The following is a 24,053-nucleotide window of genomic DNA, read 5'->3' as shown; positions in this document are numbered from 1 at the left end:
GAAACATCTAAATACTGATATAAGTTTGCGCAAGTTATCTTCTGATTAGATATTGCTTTAGATTATGTTACATGTCTAATAGATTTATTTCTACATTGTTGATATTTCACAACACTGCCTCCTCAGTGGGGGTGGGTTTTGGAGGTGGGGCTGGAGCAAAGGGAGGGCGAGGGGCCTGGAAGTTGTACTCGTTTGAATTTTCTAGTCCACTGTCTTCTCAATCCTATTGTTGTAACATGGGAGGGGTGACGAGCGAACACATTCGCGAAGTGCTGACGCGTTGGATGTTATGGAACACGAACTAATAAGATATGCCATAACGAAATTGACAATATGTAAGTAAGTAAGTAAGTAAATAAATAAATAATAGGTTTAATAACAAACAAACAAACCACTAACAGAACAGAACTTAAGGACAGATAGCACTAACGGGTAAGATAGTTTAAACAAATACAGAGTAATAGTACAAACGATATCTAACTAAACACATAAGGACGAGGAAATCAGAGAAGTAACTAAACACATACGAGCTAATAAACACCGAGAAAAACGATATCTAACTAAACACACATATGCGAGGGAACACCGATAGCTAACTAAACACAGATCTTACCGAACCACAAACGTAATGACCGAACCAATGACCAACAACCAAGAGACGTAGGAATGGGGTTTACATAGGACTACTCAGAAAAGCTGGAGACTAAGGGGAGGAGACAGGAAACCATGGAGACGAATGAAAACCCGGAAGTGATTCGGTTGCTATGACAATGAGGGACGTTCAGGTCCGCGGACGTGACAATTGTCCTCGCATATACAAAAATAAATTATGCAATCTGCTTCTCGGAAAATCCACAAAATTATAGAGGGATTGGGTCAATAAAGGTGCACTACTGAAACAGCGTGAAAATATCCCTGATCATTGCAACAGCATGAGTTAAATGCAAGGATTTTACATTTCATTTTTCAAACCATCCGTGCTTCTTGGAGCCAGAAAAGAATTTTATTTAATTATTTACTATTATTTACTATTATTCAGTTCTTGGCAGAAACGAATTTGGCACTTTGGATGTGTTACAGCAGGACAACGATGGGAACTTTCTAAAGGAGGTGGAACTATTTTTTTTTTTTAGCACTTTGGTGTTTTAAGAAAATGACAAAAAGGAAAAAAAGTATCAGGTCTGAAATGTGTGTAAGATAGGCTACTGTATGTTATGTGAATATGTTTGTGTTTGTACATATAGTATATATGTAGCCATTATATAGCAAGCACGTTGCTTGCACAGCTGATGAAAGACCTCTGACCGAAACATCCTTTTTTTCTGGACACCTTGTGTACTTCACTACAATTTTTAATATGTCTGCATCTTTAACTACAGTACAATGCATACAATACTGGAATTTTATATATATATATATATATATATATATATATATATATATATATATATATATATATTTTTTTTTATTTATTTTTTTTTTTTTTGTCCTGGACACTCATCTTTTGTATGCAAGTGGTGTTGCTCTCCAGCAAGAAGCAGGAGCGGCACTACCAACCTGTGAGGATCAGTGGAACCACGCTGGAGAGAGTAGATAGTTTCAGGTACCTTGGAGTTCACATCTCGCAGGACCTGTCCTGGTCCCGCCATACCAACTCCCTGGCAAAGAAGGCTCGTCAGCGTCTTTACCACCTCAGACGCCTAAGGGACTTCAGACTGCCCTCCAAAGTACTGCGGAACTTCTACAACTGCACTATCGAGAGCATCCTCACGAGGAACATCACAGTCTGGTTTGGGAATAGCACCAAGCAGGACAGACAAGCACTCCAAAGGGTAGTGCGTTCAGCAGAGCGCATCACTCACACGGAACTTCCTGACCTGCAGACCATCTACTACAAGCAGTGCCAGACCAAGGCCAGGACAATTGTGAAGGACCCCACCCATCCCAACAATAGACTCTTCTCTCTGTTGAGGTCAGGGAGGCGCTTCCGCTCCCTGAAGACCAAGACAGAGAGGCTGAAGAGGAGCTTCTTCCCACAGGCCATTCGGGCCCTGAATCAGGGAAACTGATAAACTGTGGGGACCACCACCACCATGTAACATGACTGTATATCTGTACATCTGTATATATAGATTTATACTCAATTACCCTGTTAGACAACAACTGTAGATATGTTATTATACAAAATGGATCTGTACATTCTGTAGATTGTGTACATATATACCCAACCATATATATTGTACATTGTGTATATAATCATAATATACATATATTGTACATACATTGTTAATATATTTTGTACATACATAGAATATATATATTTATCTGCATATATATATTTTTCTCTATGCACCCCTGTTTCTCTTCCTCAGTTTGGACAGAGCACTCTCCACCATTTCACTGCGATTTATACTGTGTATGACTATGTATGTGACGAATAAACCGAACTCGAACTCGAACTCGAACATTTTCAGTGTTGCGATGGAGATAGTGGAAAGCATTATCATTGCTGGCTACGTATAAGTCTGTTTTCTGATCTTTTGCGACTGCACTCTGGAAAACATTAAGAATAAATCTGAGGCTAAATAAACCAGAGTTTGGTCATTTTATTTGCTACGGTCTGTGTTAAAAATACATTATTTAGTAGTTATGTGAGTGGGCTATATGTGTTATGATGCAGTATGGCAGACACCTTATTTTAATTATTTTTTGGGAAATTTATACGAGTTCTCTTTTTCCTAATTAGTTTGGGGTTGTGTGTGTGTGTGTGTGTGTGTGTGTGTTTGTTTGTTTGTTTGCCAGTATTTCAAAATGTGCTTTCCCCGTGTCATCAACCCCAGTGGCTTCATCATAATTAATTCAACCGCACAGGCAGGCTAGGGTGGACTTGTGCACCGGAACGTCATAAACAGGCATGAACATGATGTTTTAACACTAGTTGTCTTTATTATTAAATGTTTGTTTTTATCATTGTATATTCAGCTTGTGATACTCGATGGGGCCTCTATTACACAGACTATTCGCCTCATCACTTGTATCGTTTACTAAGGTTTTAGGATTACAGTAATGCCTTTGTATTGATTGCTAGAAAGCTAGAAGACTGTAACTTTATGCCACTAATCATATGTGCCCTCAGTCAGTCCCCCCCACTTGTATTTTTTCACAGAGCTTCCAAATATGTTTTCAGAACTCCTCCATCACCCACCGTTTTTTGGTTTTTTTTCTCCATTCTACTCGCATGTCATTATGTTATTTAAATTATGGAAAAGCAGAACCAAGGAAAGTTGATCCCCCCTATGTTGGCAGACTCCTGCTGGACTCTGGGCACAGCATCATACACTGTACATTTTAGAAGTATAATACCAGTCTTATTTATGAATAAGTAATACTTACTTACTGTAAAATGTTATTATATTGTCACTTAAAAAAGTAGACAATTTCTAAAAACAGATTCTAATTCTGCATAAATAGTACAAAAAGTCCACATATTTTAGTCTGTGACACAAACAAAATAAAAGTTCAAATTTTGATGTCCAGTGTATTTGTTAATGAGCGATGCTGCTTTTGTTAATGAGCGATGACAGAGTCACTCTGTGCGCATACCTCCACCGTCTACAATAATGCAGACAGTCTTTAACCTTTGTTGTTAAATTCATCACTCCATTTTGTAGAATATTACATTTTTAGTTCTGACTTTAGCAGAATGTTGTGCATCAGTAACAGTAATAATGACTCGAACTTACGTTGTAGCAGGCTTTGTTCTGGGACATCGGCTACTGTAGGCTACCATAGTAGACAGTTAATGAGAACACAGTAAGTAAAATAAAACAAAACAAATTATTAAACAGGATGTGTTATCAATATGTGATCATGATATTGAGACCATCAGCGTAAATAAAATTCCATGACAAAAGTGATTGTGATTTTTTTTTTTTTTATGAACTATATGCTGTTGCAGATTTATTTAAATGTTGCTTAAACTGTAACCATTATTTGGTAGTTCAAATATATTAGAACTTGTAGGAACCTTCTGAAAAATAATTCTTAATTTAAATCTTTGAATTAAATCCACAGAAAAAAAGTTTTTTATAATCTCAAACCATAATAGTTGCACACTCTATTCTAAAATAAATAAATGTCAAATTATAAAATTTCTTATGTTTGTAACAAATCAATAAAAGACTTTCATTAGTTATGGAGATTATTTGTTGTTGTTATTTTAATTAAACATGAGGAAGATGGTAGACAAATGCATGTCATCAATGTGATTTCATCATTTAAAAAGATAATATGAACAAAAACTATAATATATCTTACATGATAAAACACAGATATTACCATTCAGACTTGCAACATGCACACCCTGCCTGGGCAGGATACATGACAGAGTGGACAATCACGAGGTGGACATTTTCAGCCAAAGTTACCATTTAACAAGAACGTGATTGTTCTTCAGTAGGCAAACAACAAATATATTTTGGTATTGTTTTAAGTAAATATTTTACCATGACAGAGTGGACAAGTTAAGCCTGACCACATCCAGTTACAAACGCAATATAATGAAAATTCATGAAAGAAAAATACCTTATACTCAGTTGGAGAAAATTGTATTAAATGTGTGAAATTTTAAACATTAAAGCCAATATAAATATACTATATTCATAAAGTTTTCCACTTCTAAATGTATAAAACTAATAATAACTAATAATAATAGTGAATGCTGTAGCTGGCTGCCCATATAAAATCCACAATAGTTCTACAGAGTAGTACTGTGGTACTGGCTCACCTGAGGCTAACCCACAGTGACAATTTTAGCATGCAATTTATGTGGATACGACAAAATGCCTACATTTTGGGAAATCTGGTTATTGGCCCAAAAAGGCTATCCTACAATGGGCCTGCATGGCAATTAATGGCAGTAAAAAACTACAAACTATACTATGCCAAAAACTATAAGATACTGGTGAACGCATATTATGAAATATGTAACACCCACCCAAGCATACAAATAATAGAAAATAAACAGCCATAACCTCTGCCTCCTGCATTATTTTCTGATGTTGGGATTATTATTGTATGGTTATGCACATAAGATTTTTCAACTTCATTTACAGATTTGCCTACATATCTCTGCACTCAGTATATATCAATACTGCACAAACCTAAACTGTGATAAGGATGAACAAGCCAATACAGAATGAATGTATGAATGTATGATTAAGTATGCAGCCCAGACGTAAAGTGTTATAACTGAAGGCTTAAGATATGGAACAGCAGCAGCACTTAGCAGGATACTCTTTGGTGAAAACCTTGTGTTCAGCCCCATACACAAAGTAGATGTGTGTCTTCTCCCTCCAGGCATAATGTACTCGTGTGACTGGGATCAGCTCAATGGTCTGCCTCTGAGGAGAAATTGCACAAGTACTGAGGTTTCAACTTATATTGTTTCTCCATTCCACTGAAATATTGCCATGTCAGTCAAGGAAAAAATGCAACATGTCTCACAGGTCTGAGCTTGTGAGACCTTGCAATTGTTCCCAGTCCAGTCACTGACGATGCCAGGCAAATCCACAATTTTTTTTCTATTCCAGAAACAAACAGATCATATCAAGGGTCCATGCAGTGCAATTACCATGCCCATGTGAACTGGGAAAATAGAGTGGAAATAAACCATGAATTTACAGAGGATCGTCAACGACTGGATTGGAAATCTGTGGCATAAATAAGCGACTGCTAAAGGCTGGTACGACAGCTATGTGGAGAGCTTATTATTATTAATATAATACACTGCCTGGCCAAAAAAAAGGTCACACATTCTAATATTTCGTTGGACCGCCTTTAGCTTTGATTACCGCATGCATTCCCTGTGGCATCCTTTCCACAAGCTTCTGCAATGTCACAACATTTATTTCTGTCCAGAGTTGCATTAATTTTTCCCCAAGATCTTGTATTGATGATGGAAGATTTGGACCACTGCGCAAAGTCTTCTCCAGCACATCCCAAAGATTCTCAATGGGCTTCAGGTCTGGACTCTGTAGTGGCCAATCCATGTGTGAAAATTATGTCTCATGTTCCCTGAACCACTCTTTCACAATTTGAGCCCAATGAATCCTGGCATTGTCATCTTGAAAAATCCATTGATGAAATAATCTGGTCATTCAGTATATTCAGGTAGTTTTTCTATGATTTGATTTCACCACAGGTTTAAGTGATCACCGATCACGATCATTCAAGATTTTTTTCTGACCACATTCCTTCCTCAAAGATGATGTTTCCCCACTGTCCTTCCACTTTTTAATAATGCGTTGGACAGTTCTTAACCCTTTTAGTAGTTTCAGCAATCTCCTTAGATGTTTTCTCTGCTTGATGCTTGCCAATAATTTGCCCCTTCTGAAACAGATTAACATCTTTTCCATGACCACAGGATGTGTCTTTCGACATGGTTGTTTAACAAATGAGAAGCTACTCACTGCATCAGTTAGGGTTAAATAACTTGTTGCCAGCTGAAACATAATCACCCATGCAGTAATTATCCAATGAGAGCCTCTTACCTATTTACTTAGTTAAATCCAGGTAATGACCTTTTTTTGGCCAGGCAGTGCATGATATAATTATAACATTGGCCTGAGTGACGCAGGGCATGGGGCAGGACACACAGACTCCCTTGATGTGGTGAAACATTTATTAACGAATAACATAAAGACAACCCTAAAGCCGTCACTCCTAATTACAGAACTAAAAATCATGAATGTGCATGCCATCTGTGCTTCTCCGGCAACACACAGCTAATGAGAGAAATAGCTTTTGTGTGAGCGCTTGAAGAATTGATGGAGAGAAGGTCACAAAATGCCTTGGTCTGTGGCAGTTGAGCATGGTGAAGGGGTTCAGGGAGAACGTAAGGCTCTGTCTTGTTTAATATTTTCCGCTTTGCTGTAACCCCTCCCCCCAAATCCCATAACAAATTACAGGAAAAGCGGGGGCTTTTTTTTTCAGAAACACAATCCAAGATCTGGGCTGTTTCAACAAACAAAACCTGCTGCCGTGCTTCCATACAAGCCGTATTAATGAAGTGCACTATTGTGTCATGCCATGGAGGATCATAATTCCTTTAGGTTTACTGTAAGCCTCTTGGAGGACTATCTTACTACGTTTTTTCTTGACTGTTACATATTTTGTCAATCTATACTGGATAGCTCAGCTGTGCTGTCATGTACATTCAATGCCTGGGAACGCCAATTATATTTTTGCACTGACTGATTTTTCTTGAGAATGTTAACCTGCTTAAAATGTTCCTTGGTGTTCATCTTGTAGCACATTTGTGGGACCCTGGGATACAAGTGTATTTCCTCTGAAATATTATATAGCACCTTAACGCCCAATAATTATGTGACTTGGTAAACAGGGTTGGTTACTTCAGATCTTAGGTGTGTTAAAGCAAGTAGGATGAATACTTACTCAACTGTAATACCTGTTTAGGGTTTTTTTTCAGTTTCAACGAATTTAACTAGAAAACTTGCAAAAGGTATTTTTCACTACATAGTGCTTTGTATTGCTGAGTGTCAAAAAAATTCAGTTAAATGCTTCACGGCCCGAAGTTGTAAACGATAAAATTTGAAAAAGTCCAAAAAATGTGATTACTCTTGTTATCCTCTGTAACCTTTAGCCCATAATAATCTTATTGTTTTCTTATACAATAGCCTAATGGTAGGATATACTGGTGGTAATAAAATTAGCTTTATTTCTTCCAATTCTACCCATCCCTTAATCCCATCTCAAAATACAAGGGCAGGCTTGAACAATGGGTGGAATTAGGAGCAGTAGCTCACCTTAGACAGACCTGAACTCGATAATATCAGTCTCAGGAGACCTACATTTCATTATATTAATATCCAATGTAATAGATCGCCACACACAACAAACTCAAACTAACCAACACAAAACTGACAAGAAGCCACAGAGGATAAGGTAGACATTCCAGCAACAACACATCTAGTTATCGTTGGTTTGTTTCCCATTCCGTTTGCAAATGTAAAGCACAGAGAAGCATGCTAGTATGTAGTTAACCATGTTCACTTTGGTATTTAGTGCCACACTTCCTTTCAAGCTGAGTCACTTTGTGCTCCTTTGCAGCACTGATCTGCATAGAAATGGTGAAACTGGCATCAAAAAAGTAAAGTAAAATAACTACTGGGCTAATTTTGTTCAGTTATATTAATGGTTTCATGGCTATTGCCCAGAAGGTTTCAAGACCTATAGAGATATGTACTGGCAAGGTTCTATGGCCATAACTGGTATTCTTCGAAAACTAAACGCCCTTCAGCGTGATGCTCCCTCCTGTGAAGCATTTGCAGGGTGTTTCTGCATTCTGTATTGCCTGTAAACCAGGTCGGAAATGTACCGGAGGGGTGTCAGACAGATGCTCACCTGCTGAAGGATGTGACAGGTGTTGGAGAACTGAGCTTGATGCTCCTGCACCGCTGACTGCGAGGCTGCATTTACTGCTCCCTCTGGGAAACTGACGACGGGGTACACCTGGGAGAGTCAGGCAGTATAACCATGCTCCATTTGGGCCAATACTTTGACAAATTAGGATGGATCAAGACAGATCTATCTTTTTTTTTTTGCCTTTGAGTACCTATTGAATAGGATTTAGATTAAACTTGCCTGAATTCTGTGTGCTATAACTTTACACCTATTTATGTAAAGGTTCTAACAAACTTTATCAATGAAGCCAATAAAGAAATGTGTTTTTCTTACCTGCTTATTCATGTCAGTAAAAAGCATTTCTCCAGTGACAGTGTGAAGAAGATCAACAGGGAATCCTGAACGCTTGTCAACCACAGTTATATATTCGTTGTTTTTCCTGCATAGAACACATTTTGAGAAAACCTGAGGAAACAGGTCAGAAACTTTTACAGTGTATCCCACTGATTAATCAAGCAGTTAGTGATGCTTTATACCACTTTATTTTCAGCAAGATGTAGGAAAGGATCTGTCCTTTTCCTTGACATTTTGTGCATGTGGTTGACCCAGCTCCTGCACAGGCTGTACACCTAGGAAACCAGAAGAGTTTTACGGTAGCCAGAAGCATCATGAAGAACATTCCAGTCCAATCTCATCCAGTCCTCATCTAATGTAATTCAATCTCAGAAAACTCTATTTCTGACAGTCTTGTGCAAGTTACACAGAGCAAATTCATAATTTTGCAGGCTGGAAAGTATTCACAGTTGTAAATGACAGGCCATCCTATGCCAGCCTCTATTATGTGATTTTATTTTATTTTTTTAACAAATGTAAGGCTAAGATCTGACTGTAATCTAATACTCCTTGCTTTTATATTTAGAATGTGATTTACTTTATTTAAAGTAGTGTTAAAACAGATGGACACAAATGAATACTAGCCAACTTGTAATTCAGCAGAATTCTGCTGTGTATTAAGACCTGATCTAATGTCTACAGTAATGTTTCCAAAATTAGGACTGATCAGTAATGACTTAATAACAACTAATGATGTAACAAACCGGTAAGAATTAGTATGCTTCTACAGTGACTTACTGTAGGATGGCATATCGTTTACACTATTGAATGTTTCTTTGTATGAAAGAGTACACTTCTACAGTGACCTACATTCTACTGCTGCCACTGGAGATGTTCCTTTTATTCAGTCTATTCTGAGAAACAATGTACAGTTCTCACACTTTCAAATTTTACGAACGTCCTACAATGACACCTAATCAAGCCACCAAAAAATATTACACTGTCCTGACTTGCCTGTGTTCCCTGTCCTGTGTGACTGTCATTGTGCCTTGTGTTTAATGTTCCATGAACTTGCTGTATTTTATTCATTGTATTTCCTGCTTTTTGTGCACTCATTTCTCAAATTTGTCATATCATTGCACTGTTGTTATGCATTGCACCATTGCAGTGTTTACACATAAGGGGATGACAAACCTGACTAGACTTGATAAATCGAGCTGTGATGTAGTGTTGCTGTATGAGCTCAGAAAAAGCAATAAAAAGCAGATCCTTACATGACTCTGCCGTTCCCGGTACAGTGACTGCACCGCTCACGAGAGGCGGACCTTCCCAAGCCGCCACAGATCTGACACTGAGTCTACAAATGGAAGGACACTCAGAAAATACTAAATAGTATATATACACTACTATTTAGCAGTATATCTGCATATGAGGATGCAAAACTTAAACACTGGTTGGTTACATAGAGTGGTCACAGAGTTCCTTAAAGCAATATTAATCCATGAAGGCACATAATGCATATTATTTTATACTTGATGTATTATGTTTTAAACAATATAAAATGTGTAAAGATTTCTTCTTATCATGCATATATTCACTGACCAGAAAATAAGTTATTATAGCTTAAACTTTTTAAAATGTTTCCAAAAATGGAAAGACTTTCCAAAAATGCATGCCACTAACTAGCTCTGAGCTATAATTCCATTACATGGGCAAAAAGTCTTTAGTTCTGCTATATATCAGCAGGCACAATGTCGATACTTGAAATGGGCTTACCCTGCCTGAATTTACACATCTGGTACACGCAGATCTGCCCAAACTCAGGCAAGAGTCACAGCCCTAGAATTTAAAAAAAAGAACCTGTAAGCTCTCATTTTAAAACACAGTGTTTTCCTCACACTTGCTTTAAGTGATGTTTCTGTGTTCTACCTTCACAGAGGATGTGTGTGGGATGCGAACATCTCTTTCACAGTTCTTAAACAGTGTAGGTACAGGAACGACCATGTCCCACGGTCCAGGCGCAACTCCACTCAAGCCATCCACTAGCTGGCCTGTAATGTATGAATGGTCATCACCAAAACATAACAGATCCTGTACTTATGTTCCTAAACATATTTAGAATCTAATCTTTAGAAAGAATTCACCTCTATAGGCCTGCTCTCTGCTAAAAGCATCATTGGTTAAGATGATAATTTTACAGACTGTTGTTGAGGGCCATTTTCTTGAATGATAAGGAGGGAAACAAAACTGGATGTTTTTTCACCATGATATGGTTCACTTGCCCACTCGGTGGACCTTGACTCGGTGAAAGTCTCCAGCCGATACTGGGAAGTAAACCACAGCAGTAATTATAACTGACCCACATAACATATAGTCTAATGTGAAGGACATTGTTGTAAACTCACCCGATATGTGTTGAGTGCATGCATGTCAGTGAAGACCATTTCTTTGGATGGCTTGGTGCTGTAGCAACATTTCCTGGAGGCAAATTCAATGAAAACTTCACGTGCAAGCTCTTCACTTATGGATGGGATTCTGCAGAAATAAACATGGAGTTTGCCTAAGTATGGACATTAATTGTTCAACCAGGCCTGCCCGGCTGACTAATAAATACATTTCATCTGCTGAAATTAATTTTTCTCAGGATCAACTGAGAATGCCAGTACTCTTACTGCCAGTCAGGTGAGTTAGCTGGTGACTGTTGCTGATGATTCCCCAGAGGTGGCGGTGGAACATCTGAAGTTGTTATAAAAGGTAGTATTGTAGAATTTAAAAGCAAAGTATCTTTGGAGAATTTGACAACAGTCAGGCAACAAATGTAGGTCTAATGCAAATTATTTTTACTTCTGTATCCAGGACCTAAAGCTTCAAAACCTGGCCCTCCAGGCATGAATTCAACAGAAGGAGCTGAAGCCATATCACAGGGGTCCTTGCATGGGCCTGTGGAAACAAATCCTTAATTTTCAACAGATGAATATACTAGAGCACAGACCACAAGAAAACACACAACCAATGCAAGGCCTACGAAATTGTGACATCACACTGTGTGACATTGCGTGAAGTTAAAATGCCAGCGTATTACCTGCGTCAGGGACAGTGTGAGGTTGAGAAGGTAGTCCTGTTGCAGCCTCATCTTGATCACTTTTTGAAGGTTAGACATAGTAAGACAAAACTGACATCAATGAGTTACCAGAGAAACGGACACTTAAGGTTAAACGTACTACTGCACTGTAAATTCACATATTGCCCTAATCAGAAAAAGAAATGTTGAAGCAAAAATGTTGAAGCGTTGGTGTTGTAGATATGCATGTAAAAGGCTTTTATCTGACATAAGAACCGTCTTAATGATCAGTTTTTAGTGGGGTTTTTTTCTGGTGAGTGTACGTACGTAGGCAGCAACTGGAACCAACAACTTAGCGCTTCTGCGAATATTTAACTTCCTGTTTCACGATCCTAAACGTGTAGCTAAATAAGTAGGTTTCAGTTCAATTTCACTTTATTTCAGTTAAATTCAGTTATGGCTTTTTTTATACGTCGCATATTGCTATTAAGCGTTATTAATAATTTTGTATATTAACTTACCTTAGCAAACGCAATCTGTCCATACTTTGTAGTGTGCAGCGCTCAACTTACACGGGGAGAATTTCAAGTATATGTAACTACACCAAGTATGCCCACCCCCGCCCCCGTATGTGTAACTGCAGCCCAGAGAAACAATAGGCGTGGCGCGTAGATGGATACTGTAAAAAAGTCCTTGCCTCAGCCATAGTTATATATATATTAATATAACAGAAATATAACATATCAAATAACAGATATGAACTGTCAATCGGATATTCAATTGGAAAGTGAAAAACGTGATTGACGTGCAACGTAACACACCACAGCTCCCTCACCCCCAGTTCCCGTTTATTTACTTTCACTTTTGTGGAAACGAATCTTTTGTTTAGAGTAGGCATTGTGTAATAGCTGCTTGGTAGTCAAACGAGGGGGTTACATTGCTTTTCAGTTCGGTTAGGGTTCTTATTCATTGACTCTTATTCGCTGAAATTATTAGTAATGTCTGATTCATTGGCTCATTCCTTGGCTCAAAATCCAGCGTGCATTGGTTAAAGTAGTAAGCGAGTCAAAAGGTTGAGGACCATTTAAGATTATTTTTACACAACTTTTAACCTTTTTTTTTTTAGTGTTTTTGCTCTGTAAAGACACTTCGCAGTATAGTCTTTAAGTGAATGAGAAGCAGACCGACAGGTCAGCTTTGGAATGATGTAAGAAAGTATGTGAGAGCCAATTGAAGGTTAGGATGTAGGTGCAGGCCGTTAAGAACGAACAAAACTGGTGATAAAATAAAAGCTAAAGTAAACACAAAAACATGCTAACGCTAACCTAAACATTCAACTACCACATAAGGCCAACGGAACAGGAGGAATCCTCGCAGAGATAGCGTTACAGGTGAGGCGAGGGCGGCTCTACCTGGACACAAGTGAACGGACTTGGGTTGGGGCATGGCAGCAATGGTGGGCAGAGCAGGAAGAATACCATGGAGAAGCAACACAGACCACGGTGACATTATAATTGGCATACCTTGGCTGTAAACTTTTATACGCAAGCTTCCATTGGTAAATCACAGTTTTGGCTTTGGACTGATTCTAAACATTTGTGCATATACACTTTGCAATGCAGGAAAAAGGAATTTTGTATCAAAAACGTGTATAAGAGAAATTCTACAGCTGCGTAAGACAAGAGGTCTAAACTGACCAAACCAGTTTTGGCGCTCGGATTTGAGAAGATCCCCTTCCCCTTTATTATACCGCCAAAACACTTATCGAATAATAAAACGCTAACAATGGCAATGGAATGAAAACGGAAAATTAGAATCTTTAGGTTACTAATTCCTAATTAATTACTACAGAACGTATAATACTATAATGCAAGCCTGCATAGGAACATTTTAGTCTTCCTAAATATGACTCTGACTACTCATGAATATTTCTATATTGTCTAGATTAATGATTTAATGTAACATTCATCATTGCCCCTTTAAAGGAAAGAAAACAATGGAAATGGAGATTCCACTTTTAATGTTAAGTTTATTTTATGCATGTAGATGTCTGATAGTCATTTGCCTCCCTGGCATTATTCAGAAAAATAAATCAACTATTAGCAAAATTGATTTCTTTTTAGAATCCCACCACGATGACTGCCACCCCCACCCCCCACCACCGCCCAATACTACAGATGGAAGATATGCATTAACATCTACGGGTTTTGATACAGATACAGTGTACATACACCCATAATAACACACACACACACACACACAAACATCTCCACATCTCCAAGTTTTCATATAGGTAACATATACCTCCAAAGGCCCTCATAGAGCTAAAGTGTACATATAGATGTCTCAACAGGTTTTCATGTAGACAACATACACTTGAACAGGTATTCTTATACATATAGATGTCTCCACAGGTTAACATATAGAAACGTATACGACCACAGGCCCCCATAGAGCCAAAGTATATATATAGTTGTCACCACAGGTTTTCATATACATACAAATATATAGATAATATAATAGCTCAGTACAAGCCCTTCTGCACAGGTGCTTACAACAAAAATATGTAGTTCCTCTACTGTAACTATGCAGTGGTAAGGCATGTGCCATATAACATGCAAATGTTATCTTTCATCATTTAGTAGATGTTTAGCCAACTTTAAAACTGAGTGCATGCAAGTTAGTAAAAATCACACTTTTACCATCTTAATTACATTAATACTAATGCTAATTCCTTTTCAAATGCATAGCATAATCATAATTCAGTAAACATGTTAAAGACCTGACTAATTTTTTAATCTAATTGTTCCAGTTATAATATCATAGAAATGCCAAAATAGAGGTAATAAAGGCTGCATTTTTTAAACAGTGGTAGGAATAAAGCACACAATGCAAGTCTCCATTCTTTACCTCCAAGTCTCAAGTGATGTCTTTAGTGTCAAGGTACCATGTAAGTTAGGTGCAGTCAGACAGGCCAAGCCATCACATGGGCATATCAAGATTTCTGAAAGTTGTATGCCAACAACATCTACATAACCAGTAATGAGCTGCAGATTCTAGTTAACACATTAGCAGGAAGCAATTCTAAAAGGAGGCGACCGAAGATTGAGACTTTACCATGTCGTACACTGCAAGTCCATGTCTAGTCTTGATTTATGCATCTTCAAATCGAAGTCGGGTCAAGCTTTGGTTTATATTTTATCTTTTTGTCCAATTTTCTGCCATTTTTCTTCCAATTTCATCGTTATGCCAATTCCCACCCTCCCCCTGTCAACTACCAAAAGTGGAAGGTATGGCCAGCAAATCCCACAAACATCCACAATTGGCTAGTGTAGCAGTGAATGACAGGGAAGTAAAGCCATCCCAGGACTCCTGGAACCAGTGAACACTGAACACTTTTCTGTTGTGCCACTTGGCCATCTATTATTTTTTCTTATATAAAAGCAGTTTTAAAAATGAAGTCAGGTGACTGTCACATCCCCTGGTATTTATGCTTATGGGGTGTATAGTACAGGTTTTTACAGTATAATGCAGCAACACGTGGCAGGATAGTCGTCTGCCTTCACTTTTGACTCAGTACCGTAGACAAAGTAGAAATACTGTTTTCCTTTCCACTGGTAGTTCACCTTGGAGATGGGAATTAGTTCGATGCTTTGTTGCTGGAACACAGAGATTAAATATTCAGAATTAGTTCTAACATGGGTGATTAAGGACTTTCCTGGAAGAGGAACGTGCTTCAATCAGTTCAGTCACAAAGGCTCCTGTGTCATTGATCACGAATGAATTGCAAACATGGCATCTACCTGTTGCATGATACGACCAGACTGTGAATATTTGCTGCGATGCTCCATGACCATTTTTTCAGAGGCTTCAGCCACACCAGGATGTGGGAAACCAGTCATTGGATATACCTGTAACAACAAGAACAATAATAAGAAGAATGCAGATGTGTGATGCCATCACATTATGTAAGCACAAGTTGTCATGTAAAATTTAAGGGACACTGAATTCAGTATTCACATGAACTAATATCTTATATAGTCACAGACTCAAACAGTAATCAGTTCTATTATTTAATAATAGTTGGAGCAGTTTATATTCGCTAACCATTTGCAGGGCATCTTTGAAGAGTGGCTTTCCAGAAACCTCTCCCAAATTCGCTACATCCAAACCACTTGACTGCTCCACAATAAAATCTTCCACATTGTTTTTCCTGGAGTGAACAGTGCAGGTTTGACAAATCCTATTTCAGCAAAAGGTGCATTGGTTTTTAACTTAAATTCTTTAGCTATTAATCTTAAAGCATATTACTCAGTTATTACAATAATTAATTTTAAATAATATGAATGGTGTTCGGCTGCATTTAAACTGAGCTGAAAAGTACAAGAGTGAGGAATAAAGGTTTGGACCTACCAGGAGGTCCCTAGACTTTAAAGGGTGCTAAATGGCATGCGTGACTGAAATAATTTGGGGGTTGGAGATTAAAATGAAAGCGAGCTACCATTGCACCATAAGCTTGATGTATGAGAGAAGCTGCCGTTTCCCTTTACAGGTCCCACATTCCTCAGTTCCCTGACCGGAACAGTCGGAACACCTGGAAAGGCCAAAGGATAGAGTTTGGGGTAGAGTTAGGGGTCAGGGGTGGTGGTGATGGTGTCAGATTGGGGTGAACTGACGAGCTATTGCTTGCATCAAACTCACTGTGTTTTACAGAACACTGCAAGGTTTATGAGAGCTGCAGTGCATGTATGTGAGCTTATCTTCCTATATGGAGACCCACAGAATGACAGGACAATTACAAAGAATGATTTGCTTCTATATGACCTCAAAATGTAAACCATCACAATATTGAACTTAAATCTTGCACACTTGCTCATCGTGTTCAACTGTGCTCATTATCGGCGGATATCAAGAAACCATGGTCATGTGATGCAACATGTAACAGGCACAAGAACCATGACTCACTCATACACTGATGCACTGACAACCTTGATAAACCAGCAAAGCCCCCCATTTCCCCCATCCATTCAGCACCCGGATGTCCTTTATGCATGCAAGCATGTCAACGTACTTCTGTTTCCCTGTGCCATTGCATGAATTGCATCTGTCCTCTGCGGAGTCCTTCCCAGCACCCCTGCATGTCGAGCACGTTATCTGCATTCACACATTGCAAGGGTTAATTCCAAAGCATGGAATATTTTTATATATATATATGTATATATGTGTGTGTGTGTGTGTGTGTGTGTGTGTGTGTGTTCAATGTATAAATATTAAAATGGTTGATTCCATGTATTAAAACATCATTTCTTTGTCTTATTGTCACGGACTGCTCCTGCCTCATAAGTCACATGGTAGGACCCGCCGCGTGCAGGGGGATCCACATGTACTGTGTTTGTGTTGTAACCATGCCCCCCCAGGATTGCACAGACGTGCACAGGGTTTAATGTTAATGTCTTGTGTCTATTTAAACCCCTGTCCGTGTGTACTCCCTTTGTTGATCATTGTCGCTACATCTGTGTCAATCCTGATTATTATATCCATAACGTTGTTTAGTGTAATCATATATTAATGTATCAGTGTTCTATGTTTAACATTAATTGTACAGTCATGTTTTCCGTCAGTGTTGTGTGAGTGCCACCCTTCTTGTACATGTTTAATGTCATTAAATGTTTCACATTGTCAAGGGAGTCTGTGCGTCCTGCAGCACTTGGGCCAGCAGCAATGTTACACTTATTTGTCATTCAGTTAACAAACATATACATACATTATATATACATTATATATATATATATATATATATATATATATATATATATATATATATATATATATATATATATATATATATATATATATATATATATATATATATATATATATATATATAAGCATAAGCTCAACATTTCTCATAATTCTGTGCTGGTAGTTGCATATTTCCAATGGACATACAATAAAGAATAAAATTTAGAATCACTTACAGACCCCGTGCCACTACATTTATTGCATTTAACTCTTCCTGAGGCTGAGCATGTGTCACAGGGCTATGAAAGAAATTCAAAGAATAAGTAAATACCAATTTATTTTAGCTGTATTAAAAATAATAAGCATATTTTTGCGATATTATTTTTCCTCAAAAAACAGCATTTTTTTTTGCCATAGTTGCTTTGTAAAGTGGAATAATGAGATCATCTCAATTTGTGTATGCCTATCTATGTCAGTTTCCACAGCTAGAGAGAATGCTACAAGTTAATGATGTACAGAATTTGATTAGTATTACGAGACAGATAGCCTCCGAGTACATATTTTAAACTGGAAGTATTTTATGCACATGATTTGTATAGTAATAGCACTGCATAAGTGTTAGCAAGGAATAACCATGGTAATCACAGATCTGTAGTCACATTTGAAGTTCAACCTGTTTTGTTCTAACTATTTGAAAAAAAAAAAGCTATGAAAAAATCTCATATACTCGTTTATGTAAGACATTTTACCTGTAGACATGCCTCCTCCCCCCACCCACCCAGCCAGCCACTGCTCACAATATTCAATCTTTGTCCCTGAAGAGATGTTTTATGCTGATTTGCAACCTAGCATTTATCTAGGAGACACGTGCTGACACAGAAGCCAATTACATGATTTATCTACTCAGTGATTACAAAAACCTGGATCAGCTTTGGTTTCAAGGACCAGGACTGATTATTAGGAATGTAGACTTTAACTGTGATGCAAGACTGTTGATTATTAAAATGCAGCCCTTTTAGTAGTACTTACCTTGATCGACTGTGAGTTAGGGATTTCAAGTTCCTGAACATGGTCTTTAAACATGACGGGGGCCTTAACTGGCATTTCCCATGGACCAGGAGGCGGCTGTGTGAAAGGGTTCATCGTCTCACCTTTTGCCAAACACATTCACAGCATTAAGGAGAATAAGACCTGGAAGCATTCCACAAAGAATATTCCAGAATAATCATTACCTTCATAAGGCTTCGTGGCCCATTCAGTTTTCCGGGACTCTGTGAAGGTCTCCAGTCGATACTGTGGAAGATGGGGATAAATGGCACACACGTGTTTATCTTAACAAAAGGTAGAAAGTGGGAGGGGGTGAAAGGGGAGAGACTAAAAATTATGATGGTCTTTATTTGTTTGTTTGTTTGTTTGCTTTACATTTGTGTCCTATGGAAGGACCCTACAACATTGTGCACCATCCCTTAAAGTTTACCCTGCAGCTACTGCAGCAGCAGTGTAACATTGTATTATGCAAGCACCATCACGCTTATTCTCTGTCAAAGAGAAGGGTTAGAGGGCACTACTAAGCCACTGTATCTAATGCAGCTTTTTAGCAACGATATATTTGTGTGTGTGTGTGTGTGTGTGTGTGTGTGTGTGTGTGTGTGTGTGTGTGTGTGTGTGTGTGTGTGAGAATTACACGGAAGGTGTTGAATTGTTCCATGCTGGTAATCACTCCATCTTTCACTGGCTCAGAAGAATAACAGCAATGAGAGTCCACAAAGCTGGTGAAAGCTTCTCTGGCAGCTTCCTCAGAGAGCCTAGGAATGCTAGAGAGAAGAACCAAAAGACACTGGACTCCCTCACACTTCAAGAAACCATAAAAACAATGCAGAGTGAAAATGAGACAATTAAAACAACCTTCTTCCCTTCACTTCCCCATCCCACAAACTTTATACACATTATAAACATTATACATGACACATCAACTTTGATGTACTTGGAGAACTGAAAAAGTTAATATTTTGTTTAGGTGTTGAGACACATATAAAGAAGCATATAAGTTAGTATTTATTATATGCCTGCATTACTGAATAATAGCACCTTTACATTGCCATTTTCCAAAGTTTGTTTTTTTGGATACACCAAAACAAGCTGTATGAGTCCTTATTTAATCTGAGGGGTTTATCACTTCATTCTCTATTTCAATAAGTTATAAGACTAAATTAGCATTCCTTTTCTTTGAATGAAGTGTGTATCCTTTGATGATCATATAGGGAACAAGCAAAATTAGTCTTCAGGAGCTGTATTGTTAAAACAATGTTTTATATACACTGCTTGGCCAAAAAAAAGGTCACACTCTAATATTTTATTGGACCGCCTTTAGCTTTGATTACAACACACATTTGCTGTGGCATTGTTTCCAGAAGCTTCTGCAATGTCACAACATTTATTTCTGTCCAGAGTTGCATTAATTTTTCCCCAATATCTTGTATTGATGATGGGAGATTTAGACCACTGCGCAGTCTTCTCCAGCACATCCCAAAGATTCTCAATGGGGTTCAGGTCTGGACTCTGTGGTGGCCACTCCATGTGTGAAAATGATGTCTCATGCTCCCTAAACCACTCTTTCACAATTTGAGCCCATTGAATCCTGGCATGGTCAACTTGGAATATGCCCATGCTTCCCATGAGGGAAGAAAAAAATCCACTGATGGACTAACCTGGTCGTTCAGTATATTCAGGTAGTCAGCTAACCTCATTCTTTGAGCACATAACATTGCTGAACCTAGACCTGACCAACTGCAGCAACCCCAGATCATAGCCCCACAGGCTTGTATGGTAGGCACTTGGCATGACGGGTGGACTCATCAGACCACATGACCTTCTTCCATTGCTCCAGAGTCCAATCTTTATGCTCCCTAGCAAATTGAAGCCATTTTTGCCAGTTACCCTCACTGAGCAGTGGTTTTCTTAAGGCTACACAACTGTTTAGTCCCAATCCCTTGAGTTCCCTTTGCATTGTATGTGTGGAAATGCTGTTACTTTCACTAATAAACATATCCCTGAGTATTGTTTTTCTACAATTTGATTTTACCACACGTTTAAGTGATCGCCGATCATGATCATTCAAGATTTTTTTCCGACCACATTCCTTCCTCGAAGATGATGTTTCCCCACTGTCCTTCCATTTTTTAATAATGTGTTGGACAGTTCATAACCCGTTTTAGTAGTTTCAGCAATCTCCTTAGATGTTTTTTTCTGCATATTTTCCACGACTACAGGATGTATCTTTCAACATGGTTGTTTAACAAATGAGAAGCTACTCACTGCATCAGTTAGGGTTAAATAACTTGTTGCCAGCTGAAACAATCATCCATGCAGTCATTATCCAATGGGAGGCTCTTACCTATTTGTTTAGTTAAATCCAGGTGGTGACCTTTTTTGGCCAGGTAGTGTATTTTTGTATAGATGTTTTATCTGTAGTCAAAGTTAAAACTGAATCTCATTCTATTTTCTATATTCATTTCCTTCATAAAAAAAATAGCAATAATAATTATCATTATCTGACAAACCACACTCCCACACACCAAGGCATTCTATCGTTTGAAAAATACATCTTCCAAGGAATCATTTGGCCTTTATTCTTTTTCCTAGTTAACTTTACAAACATGCCTAGAGGTCAGAAAGGAGGGACTATTGTTGTGAGTGACCTGTCCTAGCTTAACTAGTTTAGCTGCCATTCTTGTTAGCAGTGTTTTTTTATATTATCCCTTCATTCTCCCAATGTTATTCGTCATTACACCAATCCCCGCATATAAACTAGCTAACCTTCCCCTGACATACAACTAAAAACCCTAGAGGGTTCAGGTCAACTCAAGGAGCCCACTAGAAGGAACACATTATGGCACAGTCTCAAATGGTGCACTTGTGGCCCTGAAGTCCTGCATGTGCATTTCTTATGTTGGCGTGCCCTCTTTCTGACCTTACTGATAACTGCAATGATGCAGACTTAGAAGCGGCCCATTACCCAAAATTGCAGGTCTGCATATTGTTGATGCCACAAAAATTTTGCCTGCATCTCTGGATGTTGCAGTCATTTACAGTGTAGTTTAACAACGTCTATTCGAATTTCACTGCATTTTAATAAATGTAAGCTAATTAAAACCACAACTACTGCACATTTATTAGCTAGCCTACTTTTTTCATTCACTTAAACGTCCTTGTGCTGGTAGACACTTATTGATATTTCATCTCACCTGTCCATAGTGCCTTGTTTCAGAAACATTCTAAAAGTAAATTGTTGATTTTGTTGTAACCAAATTTTGCTTCTGTTCTTATAAGCACTCGATTTTCTTGTTTCTTCGAGTTTTCAAGACATAGCTTAGTGTTTTATGCTTACTTCAGAGACATTAAACAGAAGCTTTCTTACTTTTGAATCTTTTAAGTTAGTATAGCTTATGCTATAGCTTATACACAGATAGGTGGTACTTCACACCAAAACATCTTCACTATTCCGAAGTACGCCTTGCACGTCATAGGTAAAAATGTTCAGTTTGCGCAGGTATAACACGGGAATGGGCCTTACCTCCAGTCTTGCTGGGTTGTGTGTACTGGAGTGGGCAAGACTTGTGGAGGGGGAGGAGGGAGAAATCCACCTAACCATAACGTAAGAGTACCGATTTACAAAACGCGCTCATACAAACACTAAAAACAAACAAATAAAGTCACCTTAATTTGAGCCAACTCAAATTGGGAAAACTGATTTTTTTTTCATAACATTAGCTTTGATAGTTTTAGTACATTAGGTTTTATGATTTAGAACATTAACAGAATAGTTTAAAACCGCTGTTTAGTCTACGTGCTCAAACATTCATTTTATTATTAAAGGCCCACTCCCCGACCCCACCTCTTACCGCTAACTCCGGGTACAAGACCCTCGTATCCAGGAAAAGAGGTAGGTGGGGCTTGCATTCCAAACGCTGGTGGATACATAGCTAGAAAAATAAGAAAAACATATGACACAATCACGGACTGCTTTGATAAGGCAATCTTACGATATGAAATTAGAATTACAAGGTAGATGATCAATCAAGCGCTCGATAGCTAAATAGAAATAATAAATATAATTATTTTGTTGTTTGTTTCGTTTTTTTAAAAAACTCAGAATAGTATCTAGGACAGAGGGCGTAAAACATTCACAGGGGTACTTAAGACTGCTTTTGTCAGCCTTTCCATACAACGGTAAACGCGAAACGCAAAATATAGTGATGATCATTGTTTTATTGTATTACGGGAGCATGTTTAACAACAGCATAAAATAAAAACAAATAAATATACTGAGACAAATATACCGAAAAAATGTTGACTATTCTTTTACTTTATTAAAATGTTTGCATCGGCTTCACGTGAACCTTTGGATACAACAACACGGTGCTTCATATTAAAGTAATTCAATCACGATTAGAAACGAATCTTGTTCACAAAACCACACATGCCACACATTTAATTAGAGAAAATATTTCAATATATCCAACATAAGCGCAGTCTACGCGAGGGTGTTGGATAGGATTTCAGTTTCTGCAAACGAATAAAATCAGATGCATGCATAAATGAGAAACGATAACGGTTATGAAACTTACCTTGGTTGACTGGATAAGCCATTATAAATGTAGGGAGAATCTGCTTTGTTGTTCTACTTTTCTTTCTTTATGCTTTGCAGTTTGCGAAAGAATTCGCCTTTGAGCAGATTATATTACTGTGGGACTCCACCCCTTCTGCTCTCCAACCTATAACGTTTGATTAATCGTCTCCATTCTCAAATGGCTCGCTCTTGCTCGCTCTCCAAAGGGAAAAAATGTTACCATTTCTTTACTTAGAAGCTTCTTATTTGTCTGTATAATTTAAACTTGATAACTGAGACTTTAGGACATACCAAAGTTGCTCTTGGATTTTTTAACAATCCCCCATCAAATGGGGCGTGTATTCTGCGGGGCATAACCGCGATACTATATTCTCTGACTGTTGCTCTCAACTCCGGATATGACATAATTCATGAGGCATCTTATGATTTATAATGAACATAATCACTTATTAAGAAAATCTCACCTGTTGTATTATCACAAGCTGAAAATGTGGTTTGCAGTGTTGAATGTACGTTGGCAAGCTCATCACTGACACTGGCACTTGCGGCAGTATTAGGGGCAGGTGGATTTAGTTCCTGCTCCAAATACTTAAAGACTTGTGTCGAGGTTTTATATAGTATGGATACATAGTTGATGGAAGAGGTTGATCTTATTTTATCAACATAAATAATTATAGGTTATTAGGTGGCAAGAAATTTTACTGTGGCCCTGGGAGGGAGGGAAGTCTCAAGTGCAAAACAAAGGAGTGTCTTTATTCTGTATTAACAGAATTATACAACGAAAGTGCACATAATCACGCTGGCTACAAAGTATACAAAATACACTAGCAGAAACTACTCAAAGCACAGTAGCTATCTCAAGGC

At 38.1% G+C, this 24,053-nt stretch overlaps 2 protein-coding genes across 2 annotated transcripts; both read right to left on the bottom strand.

Annotated features, from left to right (window-relative positions):
- Positions 1–4,201: 4,201 nt before the first annotated feature.
- On the bottom strand, positions 4,202–12,572 carry ssuh2.2 (ssu-2 homolog, tandem duplicate 2). Its single transcript, XM_027020212.2, has 13 exons — positions 12,340–12,572; positions 11,840–11,898; positions 11,602–11,697; positions 11,430–11,493; positions 11,163–11,292; positions 11,021–11,081; positions 10,687–10,808; positions 10,534–10,596; positions 10,032–10,114; positions 8,961–9,053; positions 8,758–8,863; positions 8,425–8,532; positions 4,202–5,402 (listed from the first exon to the last, which is right to left on the bottom strand). The coding sequence occupies exons 1-13, from the start codon at positions 12,360–12,362 to the stop codon at positions 5,259–5,261; spliced, it is 1,152 nt and encodes a 383-aa protein (XP_026876013.2). The 5' UTR covers positions 12,363–12,572; the 3' UTR covers positions 4,202–5,258.
- Positions 12,573–13,827: 1,255 nt separating this feature from the next.
- LOC113583737 (protein SSUH2 homolog) lies at positions 13,828–23,471 on the bottom strand. The gene is made up of 12 exons (XM_027020217.2): positions 23,188–23,471; positions 22,462–22,542; positions 22,134–22,203; positions 19,245–19,374; positions 18,793–18,853; positions 18,590–18,711; positions 17,797–17,859; positions 16,890–16,972; positions 16,320–16,412; positions 15,926–16,031; positions 15,622–15,729; positions 13,828–15,477 (listed from the first exon to the last, which is right to left on the bottom strand). Exons 1-12 carry the CDS (start codon positions 23,207–23,209, stop codon positions 15,337–15,339), a joined length of 1,080 nt encoding a protein of 359 aa, XP_026876018.1. The 5' UTR covers positions 23,210–23,471; the 3' UTR covers positions 13,828–15,336.
- Positions 23,472–24,053: the final 582 nt, after the last annotated feature.

Source organism: Electrophorus electricus, chromosome 20, assembly GCF_013358815.1.
Source record: "Electrophorus electricus isolate fEleEle1 chromosome 20, fEleEle1.pri, whole genome shotgun sequence".
Taxonomy (NCBI): Eukaryota; Metazoa; Chordata; class Actinopteri; order Gymnotiformes; family Gymnotidae; genus Electrophorus; species Electrophorus electricus.
The sequence above is the reverse complement of the archived record's forward strand: the minus strand, read 5'-3'. Positions and strand labels throughout refer to the sequence as shown.

Bases quoted from the DNA above. Each gene is read 5' to 3' on its own strand.
- ssuh2.2 (XM_027020212.2), bottom strand. From the start codon at position 12,362: ATGGACAGATTGCGTTTGCTAAG. The intron at 11,293-11,429 runs GTAAGAGTACTG...TTATTTCTGCAG, and splicing joins GCTAACTCACCTGACTGGCA to AATCCCATCCATAAGTGAAG. The intron at 8,864-8,960 runs GTATAAAGCATC...TGTTCTATGCAG, and splicing joins ATCTTGCTGAAAATAAAGTG to GAAAAACAACGAATATATAA.
- LOC113583737 (XM_027020217.2), bottom strand. From the start codon at position 23,209: ATGGCTTATCCAGTCAACCAAG. The intron at 22,543-23,187 runs GTAAGTTTCATA...TTATTTTTCTAG, and splicing joins GGCTTATCCAGTCAACCAAG to CTATGTATCCACCAGCGTTT. The intron at 16,413-16,889 runs GTACGTTGACAT...TGGCCTTTCCAG, and splicing joins AATGGCACAGGGAAACAGAA to GTGTTCCGACTGTTCCGGTC.